The 14,301-nt window shown below is 49.9% G+C and overlaps 1 protein-coding gene across 1 annotated transcript; it reads right to left on the bottom strand.

Moving 5' to 3' along the window:
* Nucleotides 1-3,149: 3,149 nt before the first annotated feature.
* abcf3 (ATP-binding cassette, sub-family F (GCN20), member 3) lies at nt 3,150-13,242 on the bottom strand. Its single transcript, XM_072462006.1, has 21 exons — nt 13,115-13,242; nt 10,989-11,136; nt 10,518-10,594; nt 10,155-10,207; nt 9,978-10,075; nt 9,396-9,518; nt 8,987-9,253; nt 8,452-8,532; nt 8,321-8,380; nt 7,863-7,919; nt 7,769-7,791; nt 7,616-7,671; nt 7,189-7,389; nt 6,959-7,035; nt 6,840-6,884; nt 6,124-6,256; nt 5,959-6,047; nt 4,472-4,563; nt 4,240-4,372; nt 3,975-4,062; nt 3,150-3,774 (listed from the first exon to the last, which is right to left on the bottom strand). Exons 1-21 carry the CDS (start codon nt 13,185-13,187, stop codon nt 3,616-3,618), a joined length of 2,133 nt encoding a protein of 710 aa, XP_072318107.1. The 5' UTR covers nt 13,188-13,242; the 3' UTR covers nt 3,150-3,615.
* Between the last annotated feature and the right edge of the window lie 1,059 nt (nt 13,243-14,301).

Below are 14,301 nucleotides of genomic sequence, written 5' to 3'. Positions count from 1 at the left end.
CAGATACTGGTCCGTGTGTGTAGGTTTCCTATATACTTCTATTTGGAGTTTCCCGTCCTCTCCTCTGATCGTGGAACAATCAAGAAAGGCCAAGCGATTCTCCTTAGCGTCTTCTCTTGTAAACCTGATATGTGGGTCCACAGCATTGATGTGATCAGAGAAGGTTTCCAGCTCTTGTTTCTTGATTGTTACAAAAGTATCATCGACATAGCGAAGCCACAGCTTTGGGGCAATGCCTGAGAATGAGGCCAGTGCCTTCTTCTCAAAGTGCTCCATGTACAGGTTGGCCACTATGGGAGAGACGGGCGAGCCCATGGCACAGCCATGAATCTGTCTGTAAAATTGTCCCCGGAATTGAAAGTAAGTGGTGTTCAGACAGATGTCCAACAGTTTACATATGTGTTCAGGTGTCAGTTTGGTCCTTTCCTGTAGGGTGGTGTCTTCCTGCAGTCTGATCCTCACTGCTGCTCCTGCATCAGAGGTCGGGATGCAGGTGAACAGGGACACAACATCATATGAAACCATGAGGTCATCTGGGTCCAGTTGGAGACGTTTCACTTTATCCACAAAGTTGTGCGTGTTTTCCACATGATGTACCGAATTCCCCACAAGCGGAGCCAATATAGTTGTTAAATGCTTGGCCACATTGTAAGTGATGGAATCTGTGCTGCACACTATGGGTCTGAGTGGAACCTCCTTTTTGTGTATTTTTGGAAGGCCATAAATGCAAGGCATGGCTTCACCAGGACCAGTATCTGCTCTTTGGTTCCAACCACCCACTACAGCACAAGCTGGGTGTGATCAGAACCTTACAACACAGAGCTCAAGGTGTGCTCACCAGCTCAGAGGGCAAGAAGAAAGAGGAAAAACATGTCCGAAATGCCCTCTCAGCCTGTGGTTACCCCGCTTGGGCTCTCAACAGAGTGAAGAGAACCAAGAAGCAGGACAAAAGGGAAACTGAACAGAGAAGGAAGGGTGTTTCTATCCCTTATGTGTCTGGCCGGTCAGAAAAACTGCAGAGAATTTTTAGACAACACGAAGTCCCTGTTTATTTTAAACCAGGAAACACTTTAAGACAAAAACTGGTTCACCCTAAGGACAAGTTGCAGACTCAAAAACAGAGCAATGTAGTTTATTCGATCCAATGCAGTGAAGAAAGCTGTAAAGAACGGTACATAGGTGAGACAAAACAGCCTCTACACAAGAGGCTCTATCAGCACAGAAGAAATACAAGTTCAGGACCTCAGAGCGCCGTGCATCTCCATCTTGAAGCCTCTAATCACTCGTTTGAAGACGGTGAGGTGAAGGTTTTAAGCAGGGAGAAAAGATGGTTTGAAAGAGGAGTCAAGGAAGCTATTTTTGTTAAAAAAGAAAGACCTTCTTTAAACAGAAATGGAGGGCTAAGGTTTAATCTTCCTGTTATTTATAATGGGTTACTGAACCCCTGGAAAGGTAGAGGACCAGGACATTTAGATGCTAATCAGGTACTCAGGGTGGTTGAGCCAGGGTCTCACAAAGACAAAGAGGATTCTAATAGCCCATTAAGATTCTGAATAGGCTAGCTCGGTAGATACAAGGGGGGAGTTTCTGTTGAAACAAACAACTCTTTCTACTTCGGGAAGGTTCCTCCTAATGGGCGGGTCTTACCACAGAACAGTATTAATATCGGAGTTCTCGATCTAAATTCTTTTATTGACAATGACTCTTGGATGAGAGTCGAAACGTCTATTTTTTTCAAACCGAGTCCAGATGACTACAACTGAAGCTTTTTCTACTATGTTACTACTCATGTTATTCTGCCACGCCCACTTCTGCCTTGGATCAACCTGCTAATGCTAACGCTGATACTAATGCTGAAACACTAAACGACCCATTCAAATAAAGACTGTTTTTGACGTTAATTTTTTGTTAAACTCAGAAGTTAGCATTAGCATCAAGACTAAAAGAGCTCTTTCTTAAGTGTCTCAGGTATTTTTCAGCTCTTGTTAAGTATTTGTTGTGTGTCTTAAGCTGATAAGTCATGAACTGCCATTCAATAGACTTGCACGAAAGTCTGAGGTCCAGTCGTGATGTTGAGATCCAGTCGTGACGTTCCAGTGAAAAGAGTCCACAACGTCGCGCTCGTCATTAGCTTGACTAAATGTCCGTCATGTTTAAAACTCAAGACTGTGACACGGTTAAACATGTTTCTTCAGCTGTAACGATGCAAGACAGTTTCATGTTTATTTCTGTTAACCTTGTGAAATCTGGAAACTGCGACAGTCAAACAAACTCATGAGCTCGACGCTTCTCAGATCCGTTCACTGACGTTTATTAACAGCTAAATGCATTTTCACCAACGTTGGACTCATTTAACTTAAAATTTACATGTTTAAAGTAAAGAGTCATGTTGGATGTTTGTCCACCTGCTGTTGCCGTAGTGAAACCAGAATCAGTTCGTGTTCATATAAACCTGTCACATCTCAGATCAGGGCGTTGTTAGGACTTGAACGGGAGACGAGGTGCTACAAGGGGGCGCTAGTGCCCTCTGCCATTACCTCTAGTGCTTATGTGTGCTGCTGTGAGGAAGAGGACTCATCAAACCAGTCCGACTGAAGCTTAACGCAACTGAAGCGACTGAGGCTAAACGCAACTGAAGCGACTGAGGCTAAACGCAACTGAGGCGACTGAGGCTAAACGCAACTGAGGCTAAACGCGACTGAAGCGACTGAGGCTAAACGCGACTGAAGCGACTGAGGCTAAACGCGACTGAGGCTAAACGCGACTGAAGCGACTGAGGCTAAACGCGACTGAAGCGACTGAGGCTAAACGCGACTGAAGCGACTGAGGCTAAACGCGACTGAAGCGACTGAGGCTAAACGCGACTGAAGCGACTGAGGCTAAACGCGACTGGACTGAGGCTAAACGCGACTGGACTGAGGCTAAACGCGACTGGACTGAGGCTAAAGGCGACTGAAGCTAAATGCTCCTCATGTTTGTGATGAGAACAGGGAGAGAAAAGCACCATACGTCTTCTTTAAAATGCCATAAACAATAGTTATGAAATGTAGTTTTGTGACGTTTTTGGAGCGTGAGATTCAGTATGAGCTCAGTTAAAGCTCTAAACTCACAGGAACCAAAGAGACGTTTGGACGAGAGACAAAACGTCTTCACACCTGAAACCGTCACAGAAATCTCCCCAAAACTCATGACCATAAAACTCATCTTTAATTCAAACATACATGATCTATAAGTTAGAAATGTAAAGAGTTCTTTAGAACATCCACTGTAACGAGATGTTCTTCATTTGACGCTAATAAACATTTATGATTTAACTCTTAAGCTGCTGTGGCTCCATCGAAACTTTCATGTTTTGAGTTTTGGTTAAAAATAAATGCTTGTCCTTTGTGGAAGCCCCGCCCCCTGCAGGCTAAGACCACGCCCATAAAACAGTCTCTCTTCCATTGGCTCTGACGATTGACAACCGTTTCCGCCAATCGTACGCCGCGGCTCAGTCTTTCAGGTCAAGTTTTAACATTTTGAGGAGTCCTCCGCTCTGATTGGCCGATGGGGTCAAGTGTGGGCGGGGCCGGTGTGGCTCATCCTCCCCCCGTGCTGCGCTCTGATTGACAGCAGTCACAGGTAGCCCTCCTTCCTGAACTGTTCGTGCAGGATGTGTTTGTACTCGTCGAAACCGCCGTCGACGCGCGCCACTCGACCGCTATCGCACACCCAGAGCTCACGGCAGACGAGACGGATGAGACGCTCGTCGTGAGACACCAGGACCACGCCCCCCTGCAGGACAAAGAGAGGCAAGACGTGAGACACCAGGACAACGCCCATCTGCAGGACAAATAGAGGCAAGACGTGAGACGCCAGGACCACGCCCCCTGCAGGACATAGAGAGGTAAGACGTGAGACAACAGGACCACGCCTCCCGCAACCTAATACGATGGAGGAACTTGAGTAAGGTCCATGTCCATGTCCAGTCTCACCTTATACTTGTTGAGGGCTTTGGCCAGGGCCTCGATCGTCTCCATGTCCAGGTGATTCGTCGGCTCGTCCAGAATGTAGAAGTTCGGACTGGAACAAAGTTAAGTTTCAGTTTTTTAAGATCACAATCTTCACAGTCTGTTTTGAAAGCGTTAGACCCGTTTTGACGAGGTCTTGGGTTAGGGGGGGGTCTTGGGTTAAGGGGGGGGGGGGTCTTGGGTGGGTGGGTGGGTGGGGGGGGTCTTGGGTTAGGGTCTTTGTTTTCACCAGGGCATGGTCATCTGAGCGAAGGCCACTCTGCTCTTCTGTCCTCCTGACAAACTGGCCACAGGACGAGTGGCCAGTTCTCCTGTAACGCCGTATCTGCCCAGCTGGTGGCGATATTCCTCCTCTGGCCGACCTGAACCAGCAAACAAACAGTTTATTGAAGCAGCAAGTCTGGTCAGAAGAACAGCAGTAATCGCAGTAGTATTTTAAGTATTTGCAGTGTTTGAAGTACCGGGGAACTTGTTGGCGAGCAGTTCGATGGAGCAGACATTCAAGTCGAGCTGGTCCACGTGATGCTGACTGAAGTATCCGATCTTCAGGTTTCTGCTCGAACACAAGAAGAAAGATTTGATCACAAATATAAAATAATAAAATCTATTTATTGGGAATCAAAAGATCTGAACCTGCCCCGCCCTCACCTGTGCACCCTCCTCCACACCCTCACCTGTCCGCCCTCCGCCGCGCCCTCACCCGTCCGCCCTCCGCCGCGCCCTCACCCGTCCGCCCTCCGCCGCGCCCTCACCCGTCCGCCCTCCGCCGCGCCCTCACCCGTCCGCCCTCCGCCGCGCCCTCACCCGTCCGCCCTCCGCCGCGCCCTCACCCGTCCGCCCTCCGCCGCGCCCTCACCCGTCCGCCCTCCGCCGCGCCATCACCCGTCCGCCCTCCGCCGCGCCATCACCCGTCCGCCCTCCGCCGCCCCGCGCCATCACCCGTCCGCCCTCCGCCGCCCCGCGCCATCACCCGTCCGCCCTCCGCCGCCCCGCGCCATCACCCGTCCGCCCTCCGCCGCCCCGCGCCATCACCCGTCCGCCCTCCGCCGCCCCGCGCCATCACCCGTCCGCCCTCCGCCGCCCCGCGCCATCACCCGTCCGCCCTCCGCCGCCCCGCGCCATCACCCGTCCGCCCTCCGCGCCATCACCCGTCCGCCCTCCGCCGCCCCGCGCCCTCACCCGTCCGCCGCCCCGCGCCCTCACCCGTTCGCCGCCCCGCGCCCTCACCCGTTCGCCCTCCGCTGCCCCCACCCGTTCGCCCTCCGCTGCCCCCGCGCCCTCACCCGTCCGCCCTCCGCTGCCCCCGCGCCCTCACCCGTCCGCCCTCCGCTGCCCCCGCGCCCTCACCCGTCCGCCCTCCGCTGCCCCCGCGCCCTCACCCGTCCGCCCTCCGCTGCCCCCGCGCCCTCACCCGTCCGCCCTCCGCTGCCCCCGCGCCCTCACCCGTCCGCCCTCCGCTGCCCCCGCGCCCTCACCCGTCCGCCCTCCGCTGCCCCCGCGCCCTCACCCGTCCGCCCTCCGCTGCCCCCGCGCCCTCACCCGTCCGCCCTCCGCTGCCCCCGCGCCCTCACCCGTCCGCCCTCCGCTGCCCCCGCGCCCTCACCCGTCCGCCCTCCGCTGCCCCCGCGCCCTCACCCGTCCGCCCTCCGCTGCCCCCGCGCCCTCACCCGTCCGCCCTCCGCTGCCCCCGCGCCCTCACCCGTCCGCCCTCCGCTGCCCCCGCGCCCTCACCCGTCCGCCCTCCGTCGCGCCCTCACCTGTCCGCCCTCCGTCGCGCCCTCACCTGTCCGCCCTCCGTCGCGCCCTCACCTGTCCGCCCTCCGTCGCGCCCTCACCTGTCCGCCCTCCGTCACGCCCTCACCTGTCCGCCCCCTGCCCCGCCCTCAGCCTCGCCCTCACCCTCGCACCTGCCCCGCCCTCACCCCTGCTGCACCCTCCACACACTCACCTGTGCACCTGCCGTACGCCATTGACAGGAGTCAGTTCTCCCATTAGTAGTTTCAACACCGTGGTTTTCCCGGCTCCGTTCTCTCCGACCTGAACAAACAAACGGTGAGTGTTGGCGTGCGTCGCATTAAACGTTCTGGCTTCAGGGCGCGGCGTTTGTACGTACGATGCAGATCCGGGAGTCCAGGTCTGCGGAAAGGTTCAGTCCGGTGAAGAGTCTGTGCTCGGGGCTGTAGTAGAACTCCACCTCGTCCAGCTGCAGGATCGGAGGAGACAACTTCTCAAACTGATCGGGAAATCTGAAAGTAAAAGAACGATCAAAAACTGCCCGTTGGAGACCGAGTGTCGGTATTTACGGTAAAGCGGGTCTCAAGCGGGTCTAAACCGGGACTAAACCAGATGCAAATCCAGGTCTAAACCAAGGCCCAAACCAGGTCTAAACAAAGTCCAAACCAAGGCCCAAACCAGGTCTAAACAAAGTCAAAACCAAGGCCCAAACCAGGTCCAAACAAAGGCCCCAACCAGGTCTAAACAAGGTCCAAACCAAGGCCCAAACCAGGTCCAAACCAAGGCCCAAACCAGGTCTAACCCAAGTCCAAACTAGGTCCAAACCAGGTAAAATTTATCGGGAAATCTGAAAGTAACCGAAGGGAGTGTCTACAGAGCTGCGGCGCGTAGCCGAAACTGCTAGGCTATTTTGTGCCGCGGCTCCTGAAACTGCGGGGATATTTGACCGCGCTGCGGCTCTATAGCCACGGCCTTAAAAGAACGATCAAAAACTGCCCGTTGGAGACGGAGCGTTGGTATTTATGGTAGAATCCACTCTTTGGATATAAACACATGACTCTGAGGACAATACATCAGAACAGGGAGATGTTTTACCGTAGCAGGACCTCGGTCTCCTTCTCCAGGGGCTTGAGCTCAGGCCTGAAACACAAAACAGCTTTAGTCCTGAGGTTTTAAGACTCGGACGCGTTTGAAAGAGGTTTTTTTTCACTCACAGTTTCTCCAACAGCTTGAGTTTGCTCTGCACTTGCGCCGCTCTGTTTGCGTTGTACCGGAACCTGTCGATGAACACCTGAAACCCAAAACAGTTTAGGTTTCCACTAAATTCAAAGAAAATGAGTCAAATGTCTCTAAAAGTATACCGGGACTAAGCCGGGACAAAAATGGGACTAAACCGGGTCTAAACCATGTCTAAACCAGGGCTAAACCAGGACTGCAGTCTCACCTGGATATGCTGTCTGTACTGCACTTGGGCCTCATACTCGCGCTGCTGGTTCTTGAGTCGGTCTTCTTTGGTCTTGACGAAGTTCTCATAGTCGCCGCGGTAACTGTCCAAACGCTGCGTGTGAAGGTGGATGATGTCAGTCACAACGGCGTTCAGGAAGTTACGGTCGTGAGAAACCACCAGGATGGTCGACGCCCAGGTCTGAGGAGAGAAGGGACTGAACCAGGGCCGAACCAGGACTAAAAGCAGGGCTAAAGCGGGTCTAAAGCGCGACTAAAGCGGGACTAAGGCGGGACTAAAGCGGGACTAAAGCGGGACTAAAGCGGGACTAAAGAAGGACTAAAGCGGGACTAAAGCAGGTCTAAAGCAGGACTAAAGCAGGACTAAAGCCGGCCTAAAATGGGTCCAGGTCAGGGGTTTCACTGACCTGTAGATAATTCTCCAGCCACAGAATGGCTCTGACGTCCAACATGTTTGTGGGCTCTGGACACAGAAACAGAACAAAATACAGATTGATTGAGAGATGAATATAAAGCAGCCGAGGTTTATAAACATAAGATTATAATAAAGAGTAACTGACCGTCGAGGAGCAGCAGATCAGGCCTGGAGGAAACAGTTTAGTCTGAGTTAAACCTGCACAAACTCAAATGATCTGATTTTGAATGATGACTCACCGAGCGAAGAGCGCTCTGGCCAACGCTAACCTCATCCTCCAGCCACCGGAAAACTCTCTGCAAAGGGTCAGAGGTCACAGTTATTTACAGTGTGTGACATTATATCTGAATGTTCAACTGGACCCCAGAACAGGACTGGTGAAAATAATACAATAATGGTCCTTTTGTCTTTAACTCAACAGAAAATAACCGTGGAAACATATTTTTAAACTGTTGATTTGATGTTTATCTTTAATCCAGACACAACCAGAAACCAGGTGCAAACCAAGTCAACGAGTCATTTCAGTTTCTAAAAAGGTTAAAATTATTTACGACTCTATTGTGACCTGAAGAATCACAAATATCTTGTTACTATCGATTAATCGCAACTGACAGATGATAGAAGTCATGGAATGATCGCCAAGAGGACTAAACAGAGTAAATATGGTCCTAAAACAGGTAAAATCTTGGTTGCATACTTTGTGGTTTGCTGCTGCATCCGAGGCGTGAAGCCCAGTCCAGCGAGGATCACCGACGCCCTGAGGAGCACAGAGTTAGTGTGTAACCGTGTGTGTGTTACCGTGTGTGTGTGTTATCATGTGAGTGTTACCGTGCGGGAGCTTTGTCCGCCTCGATCTCCTCCAGTTTGGCGTAGATCTCAGACAGTCGCACGCTCTCTGTGCCGTCGGCGCTGGAAAAGAACAAACAGGAAACGTTTTGTCGTCAGTTGCACAAAAAACTGCAGTTTGTTGTTGATAAAAGAGGTTATTGTGGCCCTTGAAGTCAGTCCTGTGCAGGGTCTACACCCTCGGGCCTCGGCAGCGGGTCCGAACCCTCGGGCCTCGGCAGCGGGTCCGAACCCTCGGGCCTCGGCAGCGGGTCCGAACCCTCGGGCCTCGGCAGCGGGTCCGAACTCTCGAACCCTCGGGCCTGAACTCTCGAACCCTCGGGCCTCGGCAGCGGGTCCGAACCCTCGAACCCTCGGGCCTCGGCAGCGGGTCCGAACCCTCGAACCCTCGGGCCTCGGCAGCGGGTCCGAACCCTCGGGCCTCGGCAGCGGGTCCGAACCCTCGGGCCTCGGCAGCGGGTCCGAACCCTCGGGCCTCGGCAGCGGGTCCGAACCCTCGGGCCTCGGCAGGACTTACGCTCCGGCGTTGATGCGAGCGTTCAGGGCCTTCTCGTCCCTCAGCAGCTCCTCTCTCACGGTGTCGCTCTGCAGAACACTGTCCAGAGCCAGGGTGTTGTCTCCCTCCACTTCCTGCTCCACGTGGAGGATGGAGATGTGAGCCGGGACTCTGAGGCTGCGGCACGCCAACATCTTCAGCAGAGTGGTTTTACCCAGACCGTTCCTCCCGATCAGACCGAACCTGCGGCCGGAGGAGAGCGAGAGGTCCGCGCCCTGGAGAAGCACTCTGAGGAGGAGAGAAGAGTTAAACAGGTCTGAAACAGGACTAAAGCAGGACTAAAGCAGGTCTGTAGCAGAATTAAAGCAGGTCTAAAGCAGGTCTCTAAACCTCGTTTGTCTCAGCCTCCTCTCTGAACTGCTCGACTCACCGCTCTCCAAACGAAACGTCAAAGTTCTCGATGCGGATGTCGTAGCTGCGGTTCTTCCCGCTCAGGTCCACACGGCTGTCCTTTTTACTGCTGGACTGACTCGCCGACGCCTCCTCCAGGACACTAGAGGGAACGACAGGAGCAGAGAGTGAGGAGGAGCAGAGAGTGAGGAGGAGCAGAGAAGCAGAGAATGTGAGGAGGAGCAGAGAATGTGAGGAGGAGCAGAGAATGTGAGGAGGAGCAGAGAGTGTGCGGAGGAGCAGAGATTGAGGAGGAGCAGAGAATGTGAGGAGGAGCAGAGAAGCAGAGAATGTGAGGAGGAGCAGAGAATGTGAGGAGGAGCAGAGAATGTGAGGAGGAGCAGAGAATGTGAGGAGGAGCAGAGAATGTGAGGAGGAGCAGAGTGTGCGGAGGAGCACAGAGTGTGCGGAGGAGCACAGAGTGTGCGGAGGAGCAGAGAATATGCGGAGGAGCAGAGAAGCAGAGAATGTGAGGAGGAGCAGAGAATGTGAGGAGGAGCAGAGAATGTGAGGAGGAGCAGAGAATGTGAGGAGGAGCAGAGAATGTACTGTAATGACGTACAGTGGAGTTGAGGGTTTCTGAGAGTCCTTTTCGTTTCGTCGCACGTGTTTGGCTTTGAGTTTAGCTTCGGCCTTTTCCAGTTTCTTCGCGTCGACCGTCTGAGGAAACAGGAAACGGTTAACTCTCGGTTAACTTAAGAAACATGTGACGACGTGTTAGAACCTGGAAGAGACTGACCGTGTTCTGAGACCTCTTCATCATCCAGATGCCCTGCACGTCCTTGATCTCAGCTGCAAGAAACGAGAAGGTCTGAGCGGGGTCTAAAACAGGACTAAGGCAGGACTAAGGCAGGACTAAAGCGGGACTAAAGCGGGTCTAAAGCAGGACTAAAGCGGGACTAAAGCGGGTCTAAAGCGGGTCTAAAGCAGGACTAAGGCAGGACTAAAGCGGGACTAAAGCGGGTCTAAAGCAGGACTAAAGCGGGACTAAAGCGGGTCTAAAGCGGGTCTAAAGCAGGACTAAAGTAGGACTAAAGCAGGACTAAAGCAGGACTAAAGCAGGACTAAAGCAGGACTAAAGCAGGACTAAAGCAGGACTTACTGGTGTGGACATTGATCTGAGAGAGCTGGACTGGAGCGTCCAACAGAAGCTGCTGTTTGGGGCCATGACAGTTGTTCCTGGAGCAAAACATGAACGTTATGAATGTACTTCTAATTCTGATAAAAACTGAGAATATCATCACATGTTCAATGCCTTAAGTCAACTAAGTCGACTAAAGACACGCCCTGCTGATGGATTAGTTGAATAAAAGTGGACAAAAGCTCTCAAGACTATTAAACATCTCTGATTTTATCATCCGAGTTCTTGCAAAACAACTTTTTAAATAGAAACAATAAGAAAAAGTCAGATTAAAAACTCAGGATTCACTCCCAGATCTTCAGCGCTGCCACTTCATACCTTCTCCTTTCAACTGCGGTGCCATTTAAACAATATTATTATCTAAATAAAATCACTAGCCGACTAAAAAACAATGTTGGTCCACTGAAACGCCCTCGATTGTGGCGCTCTTACAGTTTGAGGCAGTTGAACATCTGCAGACACAGGTCCCGGATCTCATCCTCGTTCTTGACGTCGGCCGACACTTCCTGCAGAAATCCTCCCACGGCTTCGAAAACCTCCTCTGCATCTTCAAAGTCTGCGCCGCCGCTGTCCAGGACGCCTGCAGGGGGCGCAAGGAGTCATTACAGTTCATGTTTGAGGAGAAACTTTTGCTTTTCACTTTTCCTCATATTGATCGTTTGTTTATTTTGTAAAGTTGGTCTCAAACTTGAGGAACAGTAACGCGTGAGACAACGAGATTGAAAGAAAATTAAAGATTTCGCCACTGTTTAGCCACAGTCTCAATAATCATGAATACATTTCCTAATAAATAGACATGGAGTAAGGATTTCGCGTGGAATAGTAAAATCGTGATTCTTCTCACAATAATCATGCCATTAAAATATGATAGAACCTTTTGAAGTCTGCGAAAAACCTTGATTCAAAAACCTTTCACACGCGACTGGATCAAACTGTAACGGCCTGACCCAACTGAAAGGGGGCGCTGTGCTGCTGGTTAAACCATCTCCAACACACTACATTCCTGACCCAAAATCTCAACTATAACAACCGTTAATCCTGGTTAAATAACGAGTCGACTCTTCAGAAAGTCACTCGTGACACGTTTGGATTTTACGTGATTAAAGAGGGCGTGGCAGGTTTTTATGATTTTTTTCTAAATTTGGACTTTCTTGGTGCATTTATACCCGTTGTAAATATAAATGATAGTTTTACACCAAACAAGTGGCTGGTTGTGGAAAAAAGTCAAAAAGAATGTGTAGAAAATTGACAGGAAGTGACGTCACGCCAGAGGACACGCAATTCCGCCAACGTTTACGCATAATTTACACAAAATAAACTACTTTTTTGACCGTCTAAACATTAATTCAACAACAAAAAGGTTCTCTCATATATATTTTAATTGTCAAATAAAAAAATAATTTAGTTTTGGCCCTGTGCTTGCTGGGTAATTTCCCACCGTGATGTCATCAATCACAAACAGGAAGTAAAATTATAAACCTAATTTGCTACACTGGGATAAAATCTGTATACGTTTTTACGCTAAATTTTAAACGCGTTCATCTTCACTGCGTTTCAGGTTAATGAGCGGCTCAGACCGGTCACTTTAAAGCAGCAGTGCGGAACATTCCAGGTTAAGGAGGCAGAACGATGTTTTAATGAAATTTCCCCATGTGGGACAATAAAGGAATATATTATCTTAAGTCATTCTGTGGAACTTTATCGGCAAAGCATCGCCAAACCCGACTAAAAACGCCCGAAAAACTATGCGTTTGAGAGTTTGTCAATAGTTCCTTTAAAAAGGTGTGTGAATATATGACGTCAGAGCCGCTTTAAAACACGTTTAACATGGGATTTTACCACATTTACAGAAACATTTCGACACACGTACATTTTTCAATTTTTAGGGGCTTTTTTCTGGACGTATGCTCACGGAAATGTTCTTTTATGACTTTTATCAACAGATATATTACTCACTTCAACACTAACACTTTTTTGAAGCTCAGACACAATTACGAGGCTGGAAAAGTGCATTTTGTCCCCATTCTTACGACCATTAACTGTGAGCCCTGATGTCTGTCACTGTCACGGTCGACTTCATATTTAACCTCCATTTTGTAATTTTGAAGCGTGAATAAATGAAAGAACGTGACAAAACTCGACTGAACTTCGCGGTGAAACTTTGCCCCGGCGCTGCAGTCGAATGAATCACACTTGAGCCGTCCGACGGTGACACTTTTACACGTGTTAACGCCCATGAACACGGCTCGTTTTCGTGCCGTTTTAACGCGATACGTGTCAAACCATGCTCCACCACGTGTGCCGCGACGCAGACCGCCGCGGGTCACGCTCTTTCCCCCCCGGGTTCCGCGCTCTGAAGCCGGGGAGGCACACCGCGCACTGCAGCCGGTCTCTGCTCCGTTAGCATTAGCTTCTTTTTTTTTTTTTTAGCTCGTTGGCCGCGGGTGCTCCGGGTCTTTCCCCACTCCGCCCCCGCGGGACGCTGACAGCTCCGCGGCGGGGCCAAGGGACTCCGGGGCCCCCGCCGTGGAAGCGCGGGAGAGCCGGGGGAAACGTACCGGTGATGTAGTCGAACAGCTCAGTGTCGATCTGCGGGAACTCGCTCTTCAGAATGTCCACGTACGACGCCATGTTAGCCGGCCTGGACGCGGCGACGCACTGCGCACGCGCCAAATGCCACGGCGGCAGCGGGGGGTTGTGGGAAATGGAGTCTTCTGCCTATTTAAAAAGAACACCGTGTAAGTAATTATGCGTTACAGGTAAAAGGCGGTAAAATACTGACTTTTAGGCAACACTAACCTCTTAAACTGAGGCTTTTTAATATATATATATTTTATTGCTGTCCATGTCTCATAAAAGAGAAAAAATCAATTACTTAAATATAAAACTAAAGATAAGATAAGATAAGCCTTTATTTGTCCCACAATGGGGAAATTCCAGTGTTGCAACACAACGCAGGCACAGACGTAAACAACAAAGAACAGGTAATTTACAAAAAACTTTAAAAAACACTCTTAATAGAAAAGCTCTTATAAAAAAAACTCTTATCCTCTTAATAAAAAGTAAAAAATAATAATAACACTCTTATTTACAGCTGTCATACGGACAGAGAATAATTAAAGCTGTAACTCTCATATTTTCAGTCAAATCAAAACCCACAAATAAAACGAATTACCCTAAAATTACAAAAATAATGAATAGACCTTTTATTTGTTTGAAACATTATTGGATTCTAACTGGACGCCGAGTCAAATTTTTTGTGTGATTAGTGAAATCAGAGCATCAGCTGTATTCTGCTTTTATCACAGGAACTCACAACTGTCCTGTTCAGAATTAGAGTCTCACAAAGACAAAGATTTTTGTTTGTCTCCAAAGGTTCAGGAACAGAGAAAGTTGAGTTTTGGGGAAAATAGGCCCTTAATTTAAATATAGGAGATTATATTTTGGCAACAGATAAATGTTCCTGTAATGCAATAAAATGGTTTACAAGTAAGTAACACAAAAAATGTAAGTTGGAATTTTTTTATGAGAATGATCGTGAACTAACGGGAAATTAAAGGAATAAACAAGGAATTAACACTTCAGAGTGTTGTCTCTTAAGAAGGAATGATGTATGGACACATAACCTGAATTATGGAAATAAACTACAATAGTTCTGTTTTCATAATCACAGCCAAGAGTAAAAGCATGAAAATAGTCAGTTATATATCGTAGTTGAAAACTTTTCAAAAGAATCTGGCTTGAA

The sequence above is a fragment of the Eucyclogobius newberryi genome, unplaced genomic scaffold, assembly GCF_026437365.1.
Source record: "Eucyclogobius newberryi isolate DKJ021-1_F unplaced genomic scaffold, fEucNew1.0.hap1 SCAF_10, whole genome shotgun sequence".
NCBI classification, from domain to species: Eukaryota; Metazoa; Chordata; class Actinopteri; order Gobiiformes; family Gobiidae; genus Eucyclogobius; species Eucyclogobius newberryi.
The sequence above is the reverse complement of the archived record's forward strand: the minus strand, read 5'-3'. Positions and strand labels throughout refer to the sequence as shown.